Genomic DNA, 25,031 nt, shown 5'->3' with positions numbered 1-25,031 from the left:
AAAAAGTGTGTATGTGTGTGTGTATGTGCCCCCAGCGCACCTGACAATTTAGTAAATCCCGCCATTTACACCATGCTCTTGTCCTGCGCTGAATTTAAATGTTAAGTCGCTTCCATCGGCAGGGAAGCAAGTCGACTGTGTTCACATCCACAATAGCGCAGACGCCCGTTTCTAACTGTGCATGTCTTCAGAAATACCAAAAGTGAGGAATCTCTACCCATGTGCACAGTTAGACTGCACTTTGCGCTGGACGGGCATGAAAATAGGGGCCTATATGTTCAATTTGGAGAGGAAAAGATCAATGATATCAGGTGCACAATTCCAAAATGAAAGAAGAAGAGGAAAAACGAGCAGAGGGTGCAGGTATTAAGACAGCTTTATTCTTAATGGCTGTAAAATAGTATTTTACAGGGAGAAGGAGGGTCAATCTTTTTATTAGCACAGTGATTTATGATCTCTTAGAATGTCTCTCTTATTAGCCCCAAGCTAAATTTTAGCCTCATTTCAAGATCTTTGACTTATTGCTTCAGATATTTACTTTCATTTACATGTTTTTGTTCCAGCGAACTGACATTACGTAAAAGTAAGAGGATATTAGGGTACTATTTCCTTTTTTTTTTTTTTTGGTGGAGGGTCCGGGGCGGGGGAATCATTAGAGGAGAGGTCGGTTAGCAATTGTCAATAACTTTTTGACGGGATGTGTGTGTGCGTGTGTGAGTGTGTCTGTGGAAGGACGGGGAGGCACCAAATGGGGTCTGCACATATGTTGCCGTTCAAGCTAGGACTGCCACTACACAAGAATGATTTACCGGTATTTGAAGTGTATATTTCTTGTAAAAATTGTAAACAGTTGAGAAAAAAAAATAACAACAGATCATAGGTTTATTTGATCTACCATTCAGATACCCGAGAAATATAACACAGCTATATCTAATCTAGGTGCAATTTAAAATACCGCCCCTGTAAGAGCATATTTCCGTCCAAGTGCGTGTGTGTGTAATAAGAGGACATAGACACATGATTTATGGACACACTGTGAATAGTGTAGATCCATTTAAAGTCATGAAGTCAGGAAGGCAGGAACTATTCACTGTTATCATTGAAGAGTTTAAAGGAGCATATGGGAAACATTTGAGACATAAATTGGAGGTGAATGGGCTAAGAAAACAGATGCAATCTTAATCCAGATGCTTATTTTTGTCGCGTAGTTGCTTATCAGGCCACCATATAACAAGTGCTGTCATCACATTATAACAACACTCTTCTATATTACACTTTGGGTCTGGTTCTTCTCCATGCATGTTGACTCTACAGGGGGAAACAATCTCAGACGATTTTAGGTTTGGTTAGCTCACACGAGCAACAACCCAAACATATTTTTTTCAAGAATATGTTCTATGCAAGCCCACTAGTTGAAACAAGGTATTCTGATAAATATTGCGTTTGTGGAATAAGATTTAATCCACTTGTTTTTAGCCATCTCTGGGGGCGGCCATTTTGTCATTTCTGTAACCCCTTAGATGGCTAAAAACGGGTGAATTTTGCTGCTCAACTCATATTCCAGCGCAATATTAATCAGAATGCCGTGTTTCAAATAGTGGGAATGTTGGGAACATTTTCTTGGAAAAAAAAATATTTTGGGGTTGATTTCCCCCTTTAAGGGTCTATTTATCTGTCTGGTCTCTTATCCGGTGGTCACCAGGCACTGCTATTGTTTACCAACGGAAGTCTTATTATAAACTACAACTTCAATAATGTACCCTTGGTACTATTTCTAACTGGCTCTAACTGGCAGAGGGGGGAAAGCACCATTTGGCAACCAGGAAGTCACTCTCGCAGTCGCACATTTAATAACTGGGGTTGTTCATGAAGTCTTTTTGAACACTTCATAAAGTGGTGGCGAAATTGTCAGGTGATTTTTTTTCGGATTTAAAATAACATACAGATGCTTCTCAATGGATTTGAATCTTGTGGATTTGTTCCTTTAAATCAGTAGTTCAATTCAAAAAGACAAACTTGTGCATTATATTGATAAAATTAACACAGAAAAATACTTTTCAGAACATCAATCAATACTAAATATTTATATCAAACTCCATTTTTATTGTTTATTAAGATCGTGAATAGGGGGATTTTGTTTTTTTGCAAGCTATAATCATCAGAATAAAGATAAATAAATCATGAAAGGGTTCACTCTGTGTCAAGTCACAAGTATTTATATAGCCCTTAATAACATAAAAGTCTCCAAGGGTTTCGCATGCCCACAGTTGGCAAATATTAATGACAGCCACTGATCTTAAACCCCAGGAGGGCAGAGAAAAACTGAAAAAAAAAGTTTCACTTTTTGAATTGAATTAGTGAAATTAATCAATGTTTCCATTACTTTCTAGTTTATTGAGCTACACCTGCATATGGAGACATGTACCTGACAGTGTGACTTGTGTTAACAAAATTTAAACATGAAAACATTCCCCAATCTTCTGTTGTGTTCAGAGAGTCAATGCCAAGTGGCAAGTGAATACATCATTAACACAAATTGCTATAAAAAAAAATTGCAATATTATTTCTTCAAGTGTTATCACCATATTTGGATGCTTTAACATGATCGGCATGACTCGTGATGTCGTTATTTTGACTTTGTTTTTTTTGTGTTTTTTTTAGCAAGGTGCGGCTATTTTGAGGGAGATGATGTGCACCAAATCTGTTGGATGTTGATGTTGGGTGTGCCATTTAAAAAGATTAGAAAGGCTGTATATTATTTTTATCGCCTGCTATTGATGATAACGGGGTGCCAACAGGAATTTGTGGCACCGCCAGTTCAACACCACAAACTGAGAGTAATATTTTCCAGGCCTCCTGTCAGTCATGTGCCCTTAGAAGTCTTTCACCACAATACAAATGAAAGGAGACGAGTTTACAACTGCAATTTAGTTAGCAGTGCTTGTTAAGTTGTTACTCCTCTTCTTCATATTTTCTGGCAGTCTGGATGACTTGTAGCACCATGCTGCCTCTCGCAGGCCAGTCTGGGTACTACGACAACTGATTTAGGGAAGCAGACAGATTACACCAGGTTCTACAAGAGCAGTCAGTGAAAAAGTGAAAAATGTCATAAAGCCTCTCTCGGCTCGCGAACCACATGCTGACCACCCCCGTGTCTCCGTTCGAGACAGCGTTTGCTTTCAATTTTCTCTGCATAAACATTTATAAACAAACCATTAAACGTGGCATTTTATTCTACGCTGACATCATATTTTGTCTTTATAGTTAGAAGTACATTAGATTCCCTTTGTGTCTGAAATGAAAATCGTATGTTTTCACATTGTGGCAATGACAATATCGTCTATTGTATATAATTCAAGACAGGAAAAAACATGAGCTAATGTGCTTTGCAGCGAAACGTTTCATACACATAGCAGGCATGTAAGTGAAAGAGACTAACTGTTAGCCAGAGTGTTTGTTTAGCTTGGCAGCGGTCACACAAGCTTCTAAAGTGACTTCGCTTTGTGAGCCTTCCAGCGCCACACACATGCTTCGGGTTAGAGGGACGGACCGATGCTTTCATACCTGTGCAAGTGCACCGAGACCTGCACGCAGCTGTGGAAACAGCGGAGGTCATTTGCCGTGACCTCTACGGCTCCCTGTCATTCCAAGCAGCGGGATGGCGCCGCGCTTATGTCACGGTCGACTGTCACAACATGCCAGACTAGTGATGCGTTTGAGATGCACAGTTGGAGTCCATGTCAGATGGATAGTTACGGTATAGAAGCCGTTGAATCCATTACATAACCTTTGAAAGCATTTTATATTCTTAAATGTGTGTGTGTGTGGGTGTGTGTGTGTGTAACTATACCCTTCTTGCCCTCTTTTTTAATTTAAAAAAAAAAGATGTAACCTTGTTGCTATTGCTATTGGGGGAGCTACAGTGAAATACTGATGAATGGATAAAAAAATGACAAAACATGACACTAGAGCGTGTATAAATAGAATAAAGTGAGGAACTTATGAAGACAAATAGCACAACAGAATAAGTCATCTCTTCAGCCTCGTGTTCAACAAAATAGTCCCACATTTTATACTGAATAAGGCAATTTGAGAGGAAATTGAGATGAGATCATCATTAATTCACTATTCATATTTTTTTTTTATCTCATTTTAAATGAACGCTGGTACATCCTTAACTTAAAAAAAAAAAAATTGCCTGACACTCAGCAACATAATTACATTCGAGTTTAGTAGAAAATGTGTTGTATACCTTCTTCACTGTACAGTTTTTCTCATTTGTTTTGGTACAGTTGTCGGATCAAATTTCAATTCCTCAAAAACACTTGTTTATTTTGAAATCATGGTGTCACTTGTGTACAAAAAAGATGCTTCTCATTTCTTTGAAGGGCCTCTGCCACATCCAAATGATTATGTACAATTTTCTGCTGTTTCATATCATTTTCTTGTGTCATGTTGATCAAAATTCATGACAATGGCTCTCTGCTGAACTGACTCACACGCCCCACAACATTTTAGCATTAGTTCATCTTGCACTCAACGTGCAAACGGTTGAACAAGTTGTCATAACATGTCTAGCGTACTGTATTTCTTTACATCTCCATTAGACTTTTTTCCCCAGCCAAATCGTGACTTTTTCTAATGAAGGGACATGTGTGAAGCATTAACTCAACCAATGATCAACCACTTTTCTGAAATCACTCACCGCAAATGAAGATAATTGTTGTGACGTGGATGAGAATTTGATACCCAAATTCCTACATTATTGCATGTTCAATTTTCCCTAAGGAGATTGTCACTCGACTCACATTTCTACTTTTTTTTTCCTTTGTGCTATGCAATGCTGTCTTTTTTCCCTTCTATATCAGTTTGCTGGTCAACAAATTACAGTGCAAATAGGAAAAGTGAAAATATGAATCTTCCCCAGCTTTTGCAATTAATCTTCCACAAAGGTGTAACTTTCAATTTAGAATACTAAAATTGTCAAGGAAACTTAGCGGCTTAGCCTTTCAGTACACTTTTCTATTCACAATATGACCAAGAAATGTATCCATACACAATGACACAACGACTTGCCTTTGTGATAGCACCGAAATGCTCAGTGACACAAATATTTACTTTTGAGAGATGGACTAAGCATTTTGAAAAAGAAAATGGCTTTTGTAGGGGAACCACCATGATATTTAGCTATTTCTACGAATTGTTTTGACAAATGCACTTATTGTTTTGCCAATTTCAATTTGGATCTGAGAAATGTACCAATGTGAACTTAATACTGCTTTTATGGCAACACTTTGACTCAGACCAGATTGTTTCTATCATTTCCTATGTGGAGAATGGAAAATGACAACGGATTGTGTTTAACCTTTCAACCTGCATGTTATTACTGTAAAACTGTAAGAGCAAAAAAAATATTCAAATGATGACCACTTCTTTCATGAGGATGCTATATAAAAACTTGCTGTGACATCAAAGCACATTTGGATTTTTGCTTCTTTTTTTTTGTACAAAACTACCAATTTTTTGGATTGTTTTCTGCAAAAAAAACAAATTCACTGAAGTAGTGTATTGGTCCGTTTTTGATCCAAAATTGTGTTATTTTTAACCCAACTGTTTTTAGAGTGTATATACTCTCTAAAAAGAGAGTGTACACATTATACGTAATGTGTATGTATAGATTATGCATATGTACACATATGCATAATGATGAAATATGTATCAGAAAGCTTGCATGTGGTGTATCATAATCCATCAGTTTCCCACAGAGGAAAATGCGATTAGGGGAGGGGACTGCTGTGCCCATAAAGCCCCTCAGCTGAGCAGATGTCCACAGTGGACTCATAGACACGTGGACAGCTGTGTTCTTTAACTCTCAAAGGGAAGCTCGTATCATATAATATTTTGTTATTTGAACGATAATCGAACCGGTGGGAGATTGTGTGCACTCCATCTTCATGATGTGACTTCTGGCTGCGCTTTTTACGCACGATGGACGACTTTTTGCGCGCGGACGACACCCGGCCCCACAACGCGTCGTGGGCCAGGTGGCGTGCGTGGGAGAACGGGAGTCAGTCCGCCAACGCCACCGCCGCCGTGAACCCTTTAAAACGCAACGATGAAGTGGCGAAAGCGGAAGTGGCCGTGCTGGTGCTGGTGCTGCTTCTCGCTCTCACCGGCAACCTGTGCGTGCTGTGGGCCATCCGCGCCGCCAAAACGCGCCAATCTCGGATGCTCTACTTCATGAGGCAACTGAGCATCGCCGACTTGGTGGTGGCCGTCTTCCAGGTTCTCCCGCAGCTCATCTGGGACATCACGTTCCGCTTCTACGGGCCGGACTTGCTGTGCAGGCTGGTGAAGTACGCGCAGGTGGTGGGCATGTTCGCGTCCACCTACATGCTGGTGCTGATGACCATCGACAGGTGCTTGGCCATATGCCAGCCACTTCGACACGTGCGCAGGGGAAGGGACCGCGTGTGCGTGGGCACGTCGTGGCTGCTCAGTCTGATATTCAGCACGCCTCAAGTGTACATCTTCTCCCTGCGGGACGTCGGGGGCGGCGTGTACGACTGCTGGGGGGATTTTGTGCAGCCGTGGGGGGCCAAGGCGTACATAACATGGATGAGCCTGAGCATTTACATCCTCCCCGTGGGCGTCCTCAGCGTGTGCTACGGCCTCATTTGTGTCAAAATCTGGCAGAACTTTAACCTGAAAACCAGGAGAGAGCACGTCTTGGCTCTGTCACCCAAAGGTGCGCCTCACCTGTGTCGGGTGAGCAGCGTCAGGCTCATCTCCAAAGCCAAGATACGCACCGTGAAAATGACCTTCGTGGTGGTGCTGGCCTACATCGTGTGCTGGACCCCCTTTTTCTTTGTCCAGATGTGGTCTGCGTGGGATGACGCAGCTCCAAGGGAAGGTAAGACACCCAAAATGTACTTAATCGCTCATGTTAAAGTTGGAACTGTTATAACAATCGCACTCCCATATTAAGCGCGCCCAATTAAGCGAACAGGAAAAATGTACAACTGGAAGTAAATATATAAAACGAACAAACAAACAAACAAACAAACAAATAAATTAACATATAAATAAATGAGAGCAGACTTTTGGGTTAAACAGACTGGTCACTCGAAGTCGGTTGAGGATGAGTTTAAAAGAAATATGAAAATGTGTTTGGAAAATCATGACTTTCCTCAATAAAGTAAGGACTCAGTTTGTAATTGTATAATTTATAAATAATGGAATTACAATTTAAAACATGTTAAATGTATTTGTAATAAGACTCATTTTACTAATGTTTTTATTTTATTATTTCCAATACATCTGTGAGTGACTGCATGGCTATTCCAGGGTTCACTGCCTCAAATCCAAAGCCTGATGGGACAGCGATATATATGCTGTTTAGAATGAAAATGGATGGATGGATTTATGTTAAATTAATTAACAAGTTCAATGAGACACATGTAAAAAAAAAAAAGAAAACAGAAATGAATGAATATACTTTTGTTAACCAATTTCAGGTAGAAATTCATGCAACAGATCTTACAGGACTTTCAAACACTATGAGGACCAGATTAGAGTACAGAGTGGGCCATATGTGGCCCACAGGCCTTATCTTTCCCACCCGTCAGCCTTCCCACTCCTGTCTTGGACGGGTTGAAACTGTAAAATGGATTTCATTGCTCTGTACTTGTGACCTGCAATGACAATAAATTCAATTCTATTCTATTAGGTATACACCTGTTCACCCTAATGAAGTCCAGTACAATATATATTTACGATGATATCCTTATACAGTCAAGCCGTGGGATAAGGATCAGGACGACCTGCCAATAGTGAAAATTTGATATGCATTGGGAAAAAAAAACAGTTTTTTTTTTTATAAACCCCCATTTTTCTTGACCAGTGCAATACAGGTTCAAGAAATATATATATATATATATATATTATATATATATATATATATATATATATATATATATATATATATATATTTATATTTATATACATACATATATATTGGATTGGATTGCACTGGTTTATACAGGGACAGGTTTGCTTAATATTGCAGCCAGACATCTTGCAACACAGATGAAGGTTATTCTTTTGTCCCTCCTTGCGTGAGATAAGACCTTCTTTTGATTTTTCCAAAGCAATGTGCCTGAATGGTGTACCAGACTTGCTTCCCAATGGGACCACTAGTCAGTGAATGAGAGTGTCAGTGACAGTGTTTATCAGTGGAAGGAAAAAGTCCATGGGAGCCACAGGGAGGGGAAATGGAGGACTACAAAGCGTGGACACAAGACACAAGAACAGGGAACTATTAATACTTCATTATCCTTCAGTTATTCTTGGCATGTAATCGTGCGGGAGTCCCTAATGAAGTAGTCCTTTTTCTACTTTAATCCCATGGTTATGTTCTTATTTGAATCAATGTTCTCCAGAGGGAGAAGCAACATAAAGGTCATTGTTAATGAGCAAATTATATTGAATAGTCCATTAGTGGTGATTATCGAATCCACTGAACTGTAATGAAGGCCACGAATCTTGCAATTGTTTCGCAAGAAAGGTCACAGACAGTTGTCTTTAGGGTATCATTATTTAGCAGTAAATATTGAGTAAAATATGACATGAATTGGTCACACAAACCACGTATATACTATATATATGTATATATACTATATATATATATATATATATATATATATATATATATATATATATATATATATATATATATATATATTTTTTTTTTTTTTTTTTTTGGGGGGGGTGTATGGATTGCTTGGGTTGTTGCCAACATCCTGTGAAAGTTTCATGTCAATAGCACCTTTGGAAATATAGTTAGTCATAAAAATACTTATATTTTTATAATGTATTTTTACATAGAGAGATTTCTGACATTTGTTCATTTATGTCGTCACCCTCTTAAAATAATCGCCTAAGTCATATTTTCACAAAATGTATTTTTTTTTGCCTTAAACATCTCCTGAGGACGCTGGCCATCTCTGGTAAAAGCGGCTGCATCCTTAGTTAAACAGATCATTCAATTTTAAGCCTGAAATGAAATTATTAATACATATAAGATCATCAGAAAGTGGTTCATTTTTTCGTGTTTTCCGAAAAAAAACTGCAAAAATGACATAGGCGATTATTTTAAGACGGTGACAATATTGACATGGCTTCACACAAAAAAATAACCAATTTCCACAATATCCTGGGGTTTGAAGTTTTTTTTTAAACTTTTTTTTCCTGTAAAGAGAGAATTCTTTTAACTGGCAAAAACTTCAACGGCAACCGTATTTTCAAAAAGAAGGCAAGATGAATTCGTGGCGCTACTCTGCAGTCTGACGTAGGCAAAGAACACACGAAATATTGGTGCGGATCCAAGATTTTTTTTTCCACTTTTGTTAACAATATAAACTATAATGAATTTTTGTTTGACATATGTCTTTATTTCTGAGTGGGTGTCTGCACTCTACTGGGTTCCGTTCTAGTTTTGTGCATGGATTCCCGGCTGGTTCTCATGTTTAGAAGCCATGTAGGGAAGTTCACTTTAATGAGCTCAACAGGGCTTGAACTCCAAATGGGACTTTGAGCACTCATGCAATGTTTGCTTAACTTCTGGTCTTTGATATAGTGCACGCTTTTAATCGAATAAATGATGGCGTTGTCATCGTAATCCTCTTCTGGATTTCAACATGGACTCAACTTCACTCTCGCGGCGCCGCTCGCTAAAGAGGCGTGAAATGAAGATAAGTGTTTCATCTCTGGCAAACAATTGGATGAAAGTTCACTGTCATATGAGGGCATAACCCTTCATCGTTTTCCCACTCGGCATATTTAACAGGATTGATAGGATGATGTCAAAGCACCATCAAGCACACAAGAGGTCAGCACCTTGAGGAGAATAACATTTGACACACTTTAAATCCCTTGCACCCCATTAGGATTATTAAAAAAAAACAACAACATGGAAACATCTTCGCTTTTCCCCATTTCCCAACGGCATACTCCCCCATGTGTGTTCTGTGCCTCCCATCACTGGAATTATCATCATTTCCATGAATAATAAATTACTTTTTCCCATGCAGGACAGTCACATTGGACTGAGGACATTTATCATACTTGTTCCGATGGAAACGTAGCAAGCGACCTAAAGTTCAATTTGTGTGGCATCCGTCAAGGTTACTTATAATGCCAGATGTTTCTGAGGTTTCGCTTTGCCTTAACAATGATTTGTAACATTGCAACGGCTGGCCCGAGCTGTGGCTGATCTATATACTCTAGACATACAGTTTGCATGAGTCAAATTGTCGAATGTCTCTTTTCCACTCGTGCAAAGGTGTAGAGGATGGATTTTTTCTTTATAGAGAGAATATTATTTTCAATAGGGCAGCACAGCTCTAAAGTTCAAGGTTTTAACCATGCCTCCGGCTTCCCTGTCTGTGCTTTGTATTTCTTTTCGGGAAATCTCACAGCACGCCACCAAATAAAAAATGGGTACAAAGGCCAATTCCGCACATTCTGACATGTAATGATGAGCATTCATTGTTCTGCCTATCACCATATGTCACTGGTATGGACACACAAACAAAGATAAACAGTCATGGTAAGTAATTTAGGGGCAAATTAAGTGAGTTTACATATGTTCATGCAACTGCAAACTCTCATGTGACATCGCTGTGCCATAGCACACTAGCTTGGAATCACATGATGTAATGTAATGTAATATAATGTAATGTAATATAATGAAATGTATTCCATTCTAATCTAATTTGACATATTCCAATCCAATGTAGTCTAATCTTATTTGATCATGGATGAATCGGTGGATAGATATATGGGTGTATATCATATAGTTTTCTCCACTCTAATAGAAGCAGTGTGTTTAAAAAATATAGTGGTGCCTTGAGATACGAGTGACCTGAGTGGGTGACCTTTCCATGTTTTTCTATATACGAGTCGTTGTTCAGCAATTTTTTGTTTGTAGTGAACTCAACTTAGCTCACTCAACTCAACAAGCAACTGTTTGGCACATGACAGTGACATTTTTTTTTTCAACTTGAAGCCTTCAAGCTGTAAAATGCCACAACCAATTTAACTTTACTGTCAAACTAAACATAAAACAAAGAATGACATGCTGTGTACTTAAATCAACCACACACTTTAATTCCCCCCCCACCCCCCAATATCTTGATGCTAACATAATGTTTTAAAATAATGAATTATACAACACTATATATTGTTTATGTTGTATAATATTACAGTGTATAGTGTTATTTTCCTTATTAAAGAAAAGATTACAACAATATAACTGGCTGGAAGAGATTAACGGAATTTCCATTTATTTCATTTCATTAAACAAATTATATTTCTATCACAAGGTAGCTGTGAATGCCTCTCGGCGCCCCAAAAATAAAAAAACAGGTAATAGCTGTTACCTTTACTATTGCTGCGTTTCAACCAAGCGATAGAGTTTAGTGCACTATGTCCTGATTTGGTTAGCTGCATGGCTTCTGTAAATTGCACAACATCATAACATCAGGCCAGCGTGTAACTTGGCAAACGAAAAACAGAGCACAAGTCAACTTCTGTGTCTCATCGTTTTTTTGTAACAAGAAACACACCCGTCTTCAAATCCCCTCAGCATCGTCACCCACAAGCCGTGCTTTGGTTTACTCTCGCACGGTTTAGGGTTAGTGTTGGGATTTTAAAGCGGAAGTCAACCCAAAAATATTTTTTCAAGAATGTGTTCTACTACTTGAAACAAGGCATTCTGATCAATATTGTGTTTGTTGAATAAGAGTTAATCCACCCGTTTTTAGCCATCTCCGGGGGAGGCCATTTTGTCAATTCTGCCGACTGAAAATGACATCACAACTACCCAGGGCTCAGGTAACGACCAATCACGGCTAAGCTTTAGAAAACAGGCGAGCTGTGATTGGTGGTTACCTGGGTCCTGGGTAGTTGTGATGTCATTTTCAGTCGACAAAAATGACAGAATGGCTAAAGACGGGTGGATTTTGCTGCTTAACTCATATTGCACAAACGCACTATTAATCAGAATGCCATGTTTCAATTAGTGGGCCTGCTGGAAACATATTCTTACAAAAATATGTTTGGGTTGATTTCCTCTTTAAGTTTAGGGTTAGTGACAGATGTTAGGTTAGGGTAGGGGTATGGACGAGTAGGAAAAATAGTAATTTTTCAAAATACAAAGAAAAAATGAATCAACATATAGCACTAACAATAAGTAGGGATAAGATTAGCAAAGTTCAAATAAACTATGAGTAAATTAGGAAGGACAGGATGATTAGCAGGAAGACGCCAGAACCTGCTGTAAGAAACAAAAAGCATAAAAAATACTAGGATCTGAATCCAACATGGGAGCGCAACAGAATTCAGCACAACAAAAGACAAAAGAATGATCTGGCATCTTCCTGGTGTGGCTGTAGCGCTTAAGACTGGTGGTTGATAACAGTTTCTCTCCATGTGGCATCCTGAAATTTCCTGTGCCATCTCAGGGAAACTGCAGGGCAAAAAAAGCAAGACTCAGGAAAGTTTTTTTTTTTCCGATCATGACATTGTCAGACGTTAGGTTTTGGTCTAATGTTCCATCACTGACCATCTGATCAGGCTAGAATAGAAGAAGCATACTGTGATTCAATAGTAAGTCCTTTCCTATTTTACAGTCCACGGTCGTACTGACAACATTTTCTGACATGCGCCCTTTTTGACAGACACGGCCTTCATCATCGCCATGCTGCTGGCCAGTCTGAACAGCTGCTGCAACCCTTGGATCTACATGTTCTTCGCCGGTCACATGTTCCAGGGCGTGACCAGCGGCACCTTCTGTTGTCGACGCTACGCGGCGGCTTCCTCGTGCAGCCGCCATCACAACGACTCCTCCGCGTGTGCCGTCAAGAAGGACAGCAGCCACAAGAGCCTCTCGCACACATCTAGCACAGGGGAGCCAGCGCACTGAGACTCCATCCCACATCCTCTGGTTGACGTCTTCTTTACTGGCACATCATTATTTCGGCAGCCTCTATGGAAACAACCTTTCCAGGCAGCTTCATCCACGTGATAAGACAACAATTTTCATGGCTACTTGTTGCTCAGGACAAAAGAGATGCTGGCCCAAATGAGCCACTGAGAACTATAGAGCGGACTAAGTGTTTGTCATTTTGCAGGATTTTTATGGGTACAGTAAACAATTGTGGGGGTATATGCTGTTTCTTTCCACAGAAACTTGGGGTGCCCAACACAGCAGGGGAGGGGAAGCCGAACCGAAAGACTTTTTTATTTTTTTTTTATTTTTACAGCAAAGTCACCACTCTGTATTAAATATAAAATATGAAGCAGATCTTTTTTTTCACTGCGGCACTATCTAGCCACTTGTCGATGATGTAAAATTTCAATGTGAATACATTTGGAAGTAAAGCAAACCAATACTGGTGGACCAATCAGGGCACCTCTCATATCACATTAACAGTCGATTTTGAAATTGTGAAACTAAGTAAGATTTTAATTTGTAAGGACACATGTAATACAATACAGACCCATTTCAGTCAACTATGTATGCGTCACATTTATGAGGTTGTCCATTTTTTTAACTTGCAAATATCACACAAAGCCCCTGGTGTATTTTATTTGTGTGTTGAGTTTTACTGCTCTTTTTTCATCAACATTTCTGGGACCACCGTTCCTGTCATTAAACAGTATCAACCCAAATGTTCCTTCTGTCTGATTTAAGACTGCCCCCCTGTGGCCACATGCCGTTCTCTATCAGGGATGTTGAACACTTACCTGCTGTTGTCTTTTGTAAATATGATTCAATGAAAAGTGCAAAAATCACACTGTATGGGTATGTATACTTATATAACATATATAAGTGCAGGAAAGAGCTACTTTGTGCATTTAAGACATGTCAAATGAGTTGTAATTTAATATAACCTTGTCGGCTCTTAAAAACCTAGTGGCAATTTAACAGTGATGTATCATATAGTCTATTTAGTGTCCATGCATCTGTCGTGCATCATTATAATTATTAATACAGCACGTCAATGATGTTACAATACAAACAAGTAAAATGGGTGGCACAACATGAGTACGCTTGTTCATATATGGAGTACAACATTGATCAAGTTGTGTTTTATACTACTTTCCTCAATTTTATGAAGTGATAATGTCTTTTTCTGATCTAGTTCTAATCAAAGGAAATTTCTTAAAAAGGTACGTTTGGGACAAGCTACAGGAATAATAATAATAAATACATAAATGCATTACTAGTATGGTAAGTTATCCTCATCTAGAGGGGTCACTTTCCTGTTTTAATTTTCCAGAAATTCATCTTTGATGTTTAAAAAAAATCTTTAAAAAAAATCTCAATAAAATAAAATAGAAAGGCTTGTACCACATAAAGTTGTAAACTGCACACTGCTACTAATTATTAAAAGTGTCAGGCACAAGTTATTGTTTACAAATCTCATACACTGCGGAACTCTGTAAACACATTATGATGAACACTGTAATGAAATATCCATGTCCACAATTCATCCACTTGGCGGCTGTGCCCTCTTTACAAACAAAAGGTGAGTATGTGTTATTCCTTGGCCAGGTGAACACTAAAGCCACCACAGCAACGCCCGGCGCTGGTCAGCAAGGGCCTCACGATGACGTCCAGCACGACGCTCCAGAGGTTCTGCAGCCAGCGTGTTCCGATAAGAATGCACTTGATGCACGGACTGATCATCCTGGTCAACACAACAACACACATTAGTGTCTCTTTTGACATTTAATGGCTACTTCCTGTACGTAGCTTGACACGCGGTTTTCTCTTTGGCTATTTTTGGTCTTTATTTATCCATTGAACACATATGTTACATCCCCAAACCCATTCCACATAAAGAAAATCATTTTGCGAGACAGCTATTATGTTATAGCACAGTTCAGGGATTATATTTGAATATTTACATCATAATTAGCCTACTAGCACAGATTCTCTCTCCAAAACAGTTTTTTTTTACATTTCAGTATTTATTCATTTTCTTTTTTTTTTTTGTTTTTTTAAACTTATTAAGCGATAGGCCCTCAGCTAGCTGATTGATCATTTTAAAACATTGGGGGGGAAGTATTGTTTATGTCAACAGGTTCCAATCAAATACATCCTCTTAATTCATATTTATTATTTTATGTTAACCGGTGCCAATTACATTTCCCTGAAATTTGTGTGGGATAAACTTAATATTTTTGTGTTGAACTAACCAAATAATCCATCACAGAATTAAAATGTAAAATTCACAAGATTTTCACATATTCATTCATAGTTAAACACATAAAAAAATAGAAAAGTTTGGATTACCTTCATGTGAATAATTTACAAGAATGAATTTACTTTGCATTTCATGTGAAAATACACACGACTGCATTTTGTATTAAAAAAATCCAATTAAATCCTCAATGGTTAGAATGTGACTTCATGTTTTTTTTTGTATTTGTATTGCTATGTTCAACAATAATTTTCACATTGAATCACCCTAAAATGTACCCTACTTGTTAATACTTTAGATTAAACAAAAGTTGTGTCAAATTTCGAATGTGTTGAAGACACAATGTTTATCAACATAAATCGTTGTTGTATAGATTTTTTTTCTATTCTTCAAGCTGGCACACTTACCATATGTGAATGCAGCTGAGGACGGCAAAGAGGATTCCAGATAGGATGGACATGGGAATGGCCAGAAGCACTGTGATGATCCTGTATACCCAAATTCGGCTGACTTCAAACAAAGCGTGGCTCCAGATCCACACTCGGTCCCCACTGCGCACCGACACTGGCTCAGCAATCACATCCTCAAACGTCACCTGCAGGCCAAAAGAACATAGTGTGGTGGTCCAAGTGTCATGAGCTTTTTGTTGTTCGACAAGACCAAATACTGCCTACAAATAGTACATGTTTTTTTTTCTAATTCATTCATTTTATATTTAATACAGAGTAGTGATATAGTGTTCACAATTGCCATGCCAGACTACTGATGGGACAAGCTGAAAGTTGCGACAACAAGTTTACAATCAGTGTAATTGGAGTTGGGAGGTACCCCACTAGATGGGGCTGTTTTTCCGTCAAGGATTTGAGTTTTATATTGAATACAGAGTTTTGAATCAGTTGAGGACGAATGGGTATATATAGAGGGATAGATACATTGATAAATTAATTGTCATGTACTTTGTACGAATGAACAAATGTTTAAAATAACATGACAGACTGACCGACAGACGATTACTGTTTGGTTTGGCTTGAATAAATGACGGATTGGTGGATGACTGACAGGTACTCAGGCTGCTGACGGATGACGAATGACGGACCGGCAAACATTAGTAAAATGCCCACCTCTGGTTGTCTCCACACATGCCCTGTGACTGACTGGCGACCAATGCAGGTTGTAGTCTTCCTTTTTCCCAAAGTCACCTGAGATTGATTCTACCCGATAAATAAATGTGGGCGTGGCTGCCATGTACCATTTTTGACACTGGCCTGTGGGGCACAAATGATTGTGCTCCACAAATTCTGCTCAGCAACAGTTTGATGACGTGAAAAAGAATGTAAACAATTCTGTTCATCTGAGTCATTAAGCACAGTTCAGCTTTCATAGCATATGATCATTTTCTACCTTAAGGCAATCGTTCATCCCTCGAGGGTCTCGAACATTGAGCAGAGGTTTGGTATCGCTGATATCCACCAGAGAAGACGAATGAATACTTTCTTCTTCCCGGTCTGGGGGCGCTTTCCATAGTGTCTCTGGTTGTTCCTCTTTATCAAACTCCTCAGGGTCACTAGAGTCCCCCAGGTCAATCTCCACCTCCTCCAAATCTCCCCCCTTCCTCAGGTTGTCCATTGAAACAGGTGAACAGAACACACTACAGACGGTACACACTCCCAACTGAGGCCAGAGCCCCCTTCAGCTGTGGGCAAGGGGGCTATATTGGGAAGGCTGCGTTGGCCTGGCTGCTATTTTCAGATTGGCTTGCAACTTGGATCATTTTCCTGAGCGGTGAGACGATAGAGGGATATAAATACTGGCCACACGCACAAACCATACGCACGCATTATGCCAGTTCATAATATTAAATGACAAATAGGAGTGGCTCACAGATGTGTCAGTTCAGTGAATGCATTTATTTCAGAGGTCTAACAACTGTCTCATTTTATAAATCAGTGTTGCTGTTTTAATTAGCGTAGCTGTGACTTCAATGCAATTCAATTTTAAATCCACAAACGTATATACAGTATTGTCTAATTTGATTTATTGTTCTCTCGGGTCACTCAACGGGTTACCACATTGAGTACAAATATATTTTTAGCTTTTAGTCACATATTTAATGAGTATATAGATATGTAGTACTGTAGTACATACCAATTTCCAATGAAAAGCCTAACTGGAAACTACTGCCTCTGTCTTTTCAGAAAGTTTTCTTTCTTTTTAGAAAATTATGTTATGTTACTGTTGCTGTCTGGCTGAAACCTCATATGTACAAATATGGTCAAAAATGATTTTTTTCCCCACATATCTATTCTAATGGTCCGTCCCTACTTCGTCTGTAATTTTGTATGCAATTTTTGCCAGTTTAACGGGTGAAAATCGTGAACGCAACTTATGTTTGAGTGTTGCAGAGGTGCGGCGAAAATATTCTGTTTCCCCCGTCTGCGGCCACTTCCATTTAGTGGGTGTTTTGTTTCTTGTTGTTTTTTTTGTTTTTTTTAGACAATAACGAGTGAAAAGATTAACTTTCGCTGAATGAAGTTGGCTTGTTTGTTTATTACATGGATCGATGCTTCGCTGCAAAAGCACACTTGATCGTGTGTCATGGAGGTAAGTCTCCGTTTCATATTAATTTCCACTTTATAGACACGCTTAGTTGGCTCATTGTTTTTTTCATCGCATCACTCATGGATTTAAACTAGTTCTGTCAAATTTATCACGTTATCGTGCGGTAATTAAAATTTGTAATTGATCACGTTAAAAATATTTGACGCATTTAACGCATACGAAAAATGACCGCCCATGCATAATCCCATTCAAAGTGCAGTGAGCAGCAGAGCGGACGCGTGTAGCCCGCGGGAGTATAAAGAAGCATTTCGAAAGAAAAGGGCAGCTTTGAAACTCAGAAATGTGAATAAATTGGTTTTCCTTAGTGACTGCGGATGAGTAGAGAAGAGGGCTGTCTTGTTTTGGTATTAGTAAAGTCAAAGTTAATCTAACGCTAAACAGAACGTTACACGCCATATGAGCCAATCACATTTGTGTGCACTTCAGGGACCACTCTAAAAACGTAAAGTATAAGACCATTACAAGGGCCACATATAAATATGTACATTACACACACACACCCACACACACACCCGCACACGCACACCCACACTCACATTACACACACACACGCCCACGCGCATACGTGCTTTTCATAAAATTGTTCTGATATGTCTTGAATATAAGTACACCCCCCCACACACACACGCACACACAAACACACTCACACGCTTTGAAATATTTCTGTCACTTTTCTGAGGCCCTTTTGCGTTTTTGTTTTTGTAGTGAATAAAAATACTGTCTACTACAGAAAGAATGTTAACAATTTAATTTAAAAATGTTAATTTTCATCTCAGGATGATTTATTGTTATGATAAAAACTACATTACATATGAACAGTATGTTGAATGTATGTATCCGACTTGTGTCTTTTATCTTTCCATTCCAACAACAATTCACAGAAAAATATTTTGGAGATATAGTTCGAATTGCAATTAATTACGCTTAATTATTTTCTAAGATGTGATTAACTCGATTAAAAATTGTAATCGTTTGACATCGCTACTTTAAACCCTAACCAAGGCGTTTTGTGAAGGTGTTGTAGCCTAAATGAAGATGTATCATATTGTATTGTATAGGGCAGACGTTTGTTGGTGTGATGTTTTCAAAGGCTTTTTGCACGATTCTGGCTTCACATGAACGTGGACTTTGAAGTACTCGGCTGCCGCCGGCTTGGTTTTTTGTACTCTTTGAATCAATGCCAGAATTAAATTAGCATTTGAATGTATTTTTAGGTAGTATAATGCGGACGTGAGTGTGCAATAGCAATACACTGTATAAGGTATATAGAACTTGAACGAAGCGGTTCCTGCGAACTAAAACAAGCTGGCGTTCTTTTGGGACATCCTGTAAAGTTTTCATTTTAACAATACGAGGACAGCTATGGAGGACAGCGACGAAATATTTGTTTGCAATACTTTTTGGAAGAAATCCTGTTACATTCCTACAAGAGAAGACATTTTAGACAGTCCTTGCAGCTAGCACACATTTTTTTTTAGAGGACTGCATATTTAAACTTTTCACATCGGTACTTTGGAGAGGTGTTTTCTTGTGCGTATTATCAAAAGAACAGAGATCCTCATTACTTGCAGAGTCATCCTAAAAAGTGTCGCAAGCTGTATCAGAAACTGCTTGCAATTTAGTGGAATATTAAAAAAGGGATAGTGTCGCGGAGGGATATGTGATCAATGAGAATAATTCATCGACGACACACTCCTCCATCCTTTTGAAATGGTGGTAATGAGCCTTCTTGTTTGAGGGGCAGCTGCACACAAGTGGCTGCAGTGGTTCTTTAATGTACGTGTTTGTCATCTCACTGCAAAGCACAATCAAAGAGGCCTCACCACATTCACAAAACTAATGAATAGCACAGATTGACACCCTTTTTTATTTTTCACGATTGCAAATTGCTGCACTGTTCTGTATACCTAAAATTAAACATGGTGGTGTGCTTTCTTCCTGCCAGGGATGTGATCTTCTGCGAGGGACAGACATTGACATGCTTACTGTACTTTAGCAATTGGTGTGGTGATGTCATCAAAGTGTGCTCATTTTCACACTCCATACATGCCTGATGATTTTTAGGCTCAAGCCATACATGGGCATGACTGAAAGCCTCATACACACCATATGACATTGAAAATTAGACGTGCAAAAAACGTGAATTGAAAAAAATACAATATTTCCATTTCCATGTGTATACACTAATATTTTGTCAAATTCGGAGGATTGAATCAAATTAACAGCGCGTTAAGCCACAGTACACTGATGATGTCCTATGATAGTTGTTCTGCATGTATCCTGCCTTTTACCACCCCAGAAACTCAAGTTACTACAGGTAGATTTAACTATGTGTTTTAAGTCACTTTCTATAATTGTATGTGATATCTGTTATATTACTTGTGTAGAATGTCATTGATTTGGTTCCTATTAACTTCATTATCAGACCAAATTGGCCCAGCTGACCTTATTGAGGACAAGCACTGCAAAAAAATTAATTGAAAATCTAAATGCACCAGTGTCAATTTGCAATGAATGAAAGAACTGAGTTGTAACAAACTTTTTTTTTTTAGAGGTGGAAAAAAACAGTTGTAATTTTGACTTATTCACAGGCACAAATATTATTGATAACGATAGTTTTACCATTGTGGCTTTATACACCAATGTGAAACAATTTTGTTTTTGAACATCTCATCTCTTCAATAAATGGAATATCTCCAAATGCAACTATTTTGCCAGAAGCTGTCAAGGCCTCCACTTATTTCAGCACTTTTTTTTCACTCCCTTCATAGGTCATGCGTGCAGTTCATCATTGACATCTGCTGTTGAATATTCTCATTCGTACGCTGATGTGATAAAGTTAGCAGGAGTGGAACAGAAGTTCAGTTTATTATTGGCACAAACGCAGTGAAGCACAACAACAAAGTGATAAATCAGATATTGCTTAGATGTGCACCTAAACTCACCAGACACAACCTAAGGCGCACATACATGAACATTCTTATGAAAGTGTAGTCCTGCTACCTAGTGTGGAAGTTGCTATATTTGTTTCATCAACTCTTGGACCCTTTGAACAAAATGAGATGTAACTTGGTGGAATACAATAACAAAACAAAACAAATGTACAGTTCTGTCTGTATCCATGAAAGCTGAGCATTAGTATCTGTGTAAAGGAAGATTTTTGGATACAGCTCTTGTATTTTTTGCACCTTGCAGATCATCAGTACCTTGTATTCACGCTAATGTTGTGTCCAATGAGTTTAACCTTGTGAAAGTAAATAATCACAGATTAGTGAGAAACTGTGCCTAAAACTGCAAACAAAGGTGCTCATTTAAAAAAAAGAATAAAAAAAAAAAAAAAAAAGTTATTTTTTTTTGTTAAAAAAGGTCAATACTGACTGAAATGTTGAAGATGGGTTTAAAATTGTTTAACCAAAGAGGTGACTCCTCTTGGACTGGACATCCATTAAAGGCAATAGTATTTTTGTTGGTGGACAAACGGATTTTCGACAGAGCAAAGCAAACATAGAACCTTAAAATAAGAATTTGCTAGTCTCTATCACACGTGAGCTTGAAAGCACTGTACATTTGCCCTCCAGGATATGCAATACTGTCTAATGAGAGCCATCTCAAGTTTACAAAAAGGTGATTACTATAAAAAATAACCTAATTCAAGCACTACATTGAATAATGTCGATTAGGAGAGGCGACCTGTCACACGGTTACAGTACAGCACACACACGAGCAGACAAGATGAAGGCCAAAGCACGCCTCTGACTGCCATCAATCATATCGATGCGTTGTCGGGCAGAGATTGGTCGGCTTTGTGTTCCGCTTTCACCAAGCCCATTCTCTTCTTCAGCAATTTGTCCTCATTGTTCAACTTGGTCCGGATGGCCGTCTTGATCTGGCTTCTGTCCACACCAAACTTGGCTGCCACGTGCTCTGCGGGGAGAGACGAGACGATAATGAAGACAAATCAAAAGGTTGCGTGTAAATGCTGAGATGATGCCATCCAGCTACTCAGCTTCACGAAACAGGTGATCTGTGATTAGTTGTTACTTGAGCCCTGAGCAACTGTGATGTAATTTTCAGTCGACGGAAAGTGGCAAAATGGCCGCCCCCTGAGATCGCTAAAAACAGGTGGATCTTGCTCCTAAATTATTTTGGGGTTGACTTTCTCTTTAAGCACAGAATCAATTGTTTTAAATAGTACGCATGGGTTGTGACGGTTATCCTGAATAAAGTTTGACAAATGTTCTCTTTTGGCCTCTATAATTGCACCCTGGTAGCAGCGTCAGCAAAAGCCATTCAAACAGTCCTTATTGTATTCGGGAAGACGGTAAATGACAGGACAGGTTAGCCTATTTCAAAGAAAGTAGCATTGAAGCTGGCGCGATCGGTGTTGGCAACGTTTCCATTTGAAATTGTTGGTATTGTTGGTATGAAAGCTGAATTATGAATCATTCCATGACATTGGAGCTCCATCAGCAACCTACCGATGATACTTCTGAGGATCTCAGGTGGGAGCTGGGGCTTGGGGCAGTCCTCCCCGCTCATAGCGTTCCTGCGGCCCTGCAGCGAGTGTGTTGCCAACGTCTCTCTGTCAAAAAGCATCATGAGCAGCGCTGCGGTGTATTTCTTGAAGTCTGCGATTTCGCCAACGTGCTCGTAAAGACTCCTCGGGACGCGGAGGTTTTCGGCGAGGTACATGTAGTTGTTGATGTCCTGAGGGTGAGAAAGACTGAGCGCGTGACGTCGCGCGAGAGGGTTGGTCCGGCAACACTGACAAACGAGCGCTGACCTCTGGCTTGTCGCCTACCGCTACAATGTTGGCCTCGTGCTCCGACAGGAAGGAGATGCCTTCGTCTTGGGAGTTGTGTGGTAGCATCATGGGGTCGCCGCCTTGGAGGACGTGGTCCAGCGTGGCTCGGAGGTCGTGAGCCGTGTGTCGCATCTCCACCATGAGAGTGTTCATCTCTGCGAAGACAAATGGCCGACCATCATGCGTTATCATGTCCACAGAATTGGCTAACGGATTTAATCACAATACTGTAATAAATTCCTTGCCCCCCCCCCCCCCCCCCCAAAAAAAGACGATACAAGTCTTTCCAGAATTCACAAACTGAAACTTTTTCATAATCGTGTCTTGAAGCAAAGTGAGATAAAAGAGAGTTAAGTGCAGTGAATCCTTGCCTTCACATATTGTGTGTGATTCACTATTCACAAATTTACCTCCTATTTTTTTTCTGTGTAGCTAATCACAATTTCACTGAAAAACTCATCTATTCGCAGTTGTTGTGCTCTTTCTGAAATTCCCTAAGATGCCACATGATGGAGCCAAAGCCCTGGCAAATAGTTGTAATTGTGTGTAGAGGAGGGAGGTTCAAGTGATACATCTAAAAAAAAAAAAATCAAGTTGCATTTTACTCATTGATACTCCGACAGTTTGTCGCCACATTTCTTCTCATGGGCTCTACGAGGTTTTTTTTTTCCCCTACTGGATAATCTTACGCCCGTCTGCTCCCATGAACTTTTTATCCTGTACCGTCCCAATCCCATAATTAAAGGTTGAGTTGACTCTCATCCCAAGGGAATCCTGCGGGATTCCCAAAAAGATGTCAGCTTCTAATTCAGGGCACATACAATGTATTGAAAAGAAATTGTTTAACTTGACTAACACTCCATTTTTTTCTCATTGCATTACTTATACTTTAATACTTGATGTAATTTTAAAACCATTACATTTATACAAAAAACAAAAGCAAAAAACTGGAGTTGATACTTCAACTTCTACTGAAGTGTTTTTGAATCCCAATATCTATACTTATACTTCAGTAATGAATTTGAACACTTTTGACGCCTTTGCATATGCGAATGACAACTTTTTTTTGAATCACTGCAAACTCTACGATTAACATAATCAAACATTTTTTGGGGTGGTGTCAATTGTGTTTTTTGCAATTCGAGCCTGGGCTCAGGAATAGGGAGGGATAAATATTCAGTCTCGACTACGAAGTTAAGGTTTGTATTATCCTCTTCAACACGACAATGGCACTGAAACAGGAGTTCAGAACAATCAGAAATGCTACCCATTGTATTAACGACAACATACACAGAAAAAGTAAACTTTTTTTCTTCTTTCCGCCCACCTTTCATATCCCTCAGCTCTCTCTCGGCCAGAATTCGACACCTGCGTTCATATTTGAGTTGGGCCTGCAGCTGTTCGATCTTCATCAGGAGGCTGATGGTGTCCGTTCGGATGCCTGGACTCTCTTGGTCTTCGATTCCCTCAAATTCGTGCTGTCGGAGGAGAACAAATCACGCCGGTGGTGGGGAAAAAGTGCACAACGCGTGTGTGCGCTGCGTTCAAGAGAAACGTATCCTACCTCAGCGTTGAGAAAAGGGGAGTACGTGGACTCGGCCAACTCCTCCATTGGACCAGCCTCCAGTGGGACCGTGTTGATCTTTAGCATCTTTCCCGGCGTCGGGGATGGAGTCGCCCCCGCCTCTCTCTTAGGTGGCATAAGGTTTCAAGGGAAATCTGGAGAGGGAAGACACATTTTGTGAAGTTTGGCCCCAGGGAACGGCGTCTAACTTTCCGCCTCGGCGGGAGACGCAAATGGAAAGTTAGTTGACGCCGCGTCCTCAGATCGACCCCTCCGCTGCCCACGTAGCTCACCGTGATAAACACTATCTGTGTGTGTTAGGAGCAAATAAATTCGCTTTTTAAGGACACAGTGGTGGAAAATAAACCTCACCTGGTCCCTCAGCTTGTATCGAGGAATTAAAGTGTAACGACACCCACTAAGGACAAAGGCAGTGCAATATATGCAAATACTGCGTAGTGGAGGAAGTAGCAGTACTACTGCAGTACTACAGTACGTGGATCCCGGTGTGATAATGTCAATTTTTCAAGAGCAGCTCGAAAGGTTTTGAGCTCAATTCACGAGGGAAAACAGTTATATTTGTTTTTAATATATATAGTATGAATGTGTCAGGGATAACTGTGTTGTTTTGTTTTGTTTATTTTATATGTGGAACAAACCCGCGACTCATTTTACTCCGAGGGACCTATTTTTCCACAGGACTGTTTCCTGTTCTTCCAAAATTCCTTTGAGGCCAATAAGATTACAGAACCTTCTAAAAAGGCGGGTTTTA

General features: G+C 39.5%; 3 protein-coding genes across 5 annotated transcripts; 1 reads left to right on the top strand and 2 right to left on the bottom strand.

Annotated features, from left to right (window-relative positions):
• Positions 1-5,869: 5,869 nt before the first annotated feature.
• Positions 5,870-13,638, top strand: LOC147141971 (oxytocin receptor B-like). The gene is made up of 2 exons (XM_086039763.1): positions 5,870-6,913; positions 12,741-13,638. Exons 1-2 carry the CDS (start codon positions 5,989-5,991, stop codon positions 12,983-12,985), a joined length of 1,170 nt encoding a protein of 389 aa, XP_085895889.1. The 5' UTR covers positions 5,870-5,988; the 3' UTR covers positions 12,986-13,638.
• A 281-nt stretch (positions 13,639-13,919) lies between these two features.
• Positions 13,920-18,185, bottom strand: cav4a (caveolin 4a). Of its 2 annotated transcripts, XM_086039767.1 has the most exons (4): positions 17,418-18,185; positions 16,674-17,047; positions 15,680-15,867; positions 13,920-14,756 (listed from the first exon to the last, which is right to left on the bottom strand). In XM_086039767.1, the coding sequence occupies exons 2-4, from the start codon at positions 16,896-16,898 to the stop codon at positions 14,606-14,608; spliced, it is 564 nt and encodes a 187-aa protein (XP_085895893.1). In that variant the 5' UTR covers positions 16,899-17,047; positions 17,418-18,185; the 3' UTR covers positions 13,920-14,605. The 2 variants fall into 2 exon arrangements, with proteins under 2 accessions (XP_085895893.1, XP_085895892.1); XM_086039766.1 differs by lacking the exon at positions 17,418-18,185 and having other exon boundaries at positions 16,674-17,305.
• Positions 18,186-20,740: 2,555 nt separating this feature from the next.
• LOC147141969 (uncharacterized) lies at positions 20,741-24,901 on the bottom strand. 2 transcript variants are annotated; one of them, XM_086039764.1, is made up of 6 exons: positions 24,632-24,901; positions 24,260-24,414; positions 24,023-24,173; positions 22,675-22,850; positions 22,370-22,598; positions 20,741-21,815 (listed from the first exon to the last, which is right to left on the bottom strand). In XM_086039764.1, exons 2-6 carry the CDS (start codon positions 24,395-24,397, stop codon positions 21,658-21,660), a joined length of 852 nt encoding a protein of 283 aa, XP_085895890.1. In that variant the 5' UTR covers positions 24,398-24,414; positions 24,632-24,901; the 3' UTR covers positions 20,741-21,657. The 2 variants fall into 2 exon arrangements, with proteins under 2 accessions (XP_085895890.1, XP_085895891.1); XM_086039765.1 differs by lacking the exon at positions 24,632-24,901 and having other exon boundaries at positions 24,260-24,557.
• Between the last annotated feature and the right edge of the window lie 130 nt (positions 24,902-25,031).

Source organism: Filicampus tigris, chromosome 9 (genome assembly GCF_054856515.1).
Source record: "Filicampus tigris isolate MCC_2025a chromosome 9, RoL_Ftig_1.0, whole genome shotgun sequence".
Classification (NCBI taxonomy): Eukaryota; Metazoa; Chordata; class Actinopteri; order Syngnathiformes; family Syngnathidae; genus Filicampus; species Filicampus tigris.
Note: the sequence above shows the minus strand (reverse complement) of the source record. Positions and strands in the feature narration are given on the sequence as shown.

What these genes read in the sequence shown, in the direction of transcription:
- LOC147141971 (XM_086039763.1), top strand. Translation starts at nt 5,989, where the DNA reads ATGGACGACTTTTTGCGCGCGGACGACACCCGGCCCCACAACGCGTCG. An exon ending in TGACGCAGCTCCAAGGGAAG is followed by an intron (nt 6,914 to 12,740) that starts GTAAGACACCCA and finishes CCTTTTTGACAG; the next exon opens with ACACGGCCTTCATCATCGCC.
- cav4a (XM_086039767.1), bottom strand. Translation starts at nt 16,898, where the DNA reads ATGGACAACCTGAGGAAGGGGGGAGATTTGGAGGAGGTGGAGATTGAC. An exon ending in GGATGAACGATTGCCTTAAG is followed by an intron (nt 15,868 to 16,673) that starts GTAGAAAATGAT and finishes TTTGGCCTGCAG; the next exon opens with GTGACGTTTGAGGATGTGAT. An exon ending in CTCAGCTGCATTCACATATG is followed by an intron (nt 14,757 to 15,679) that starts GTAAGTGTGCCA and finishes TGTGTTGACCAG; the next exon opens with GATGATCAGTCCGTGCATCA.
- LOC147141969 (XM_086039764.1), bottom strand. Translation starts at nt 24,397, where the DNA reads ATGCCACCTAAGAGAGAGGCGGGGGCGACTCCATCCCCGACGCCGGGA. An exon ending in CCCCTTTTCTCAACGCTGAG is followed by an intron (nt 24,174 to 24,259) that starts GTAGGATACGTT and finishes CTCCTCCGACAG; the next exon opens with CACGAATTTGAGGGAATCGA. An exon ending in CGGTAGGCGACAAGCCAGAG is followed by an intron (nt 22,599 to 22,674) that starts GTCAGCGCTCGT and finishes TCTCACCCTCAG; the next exon opens with GACATCAACAACTACATGTA.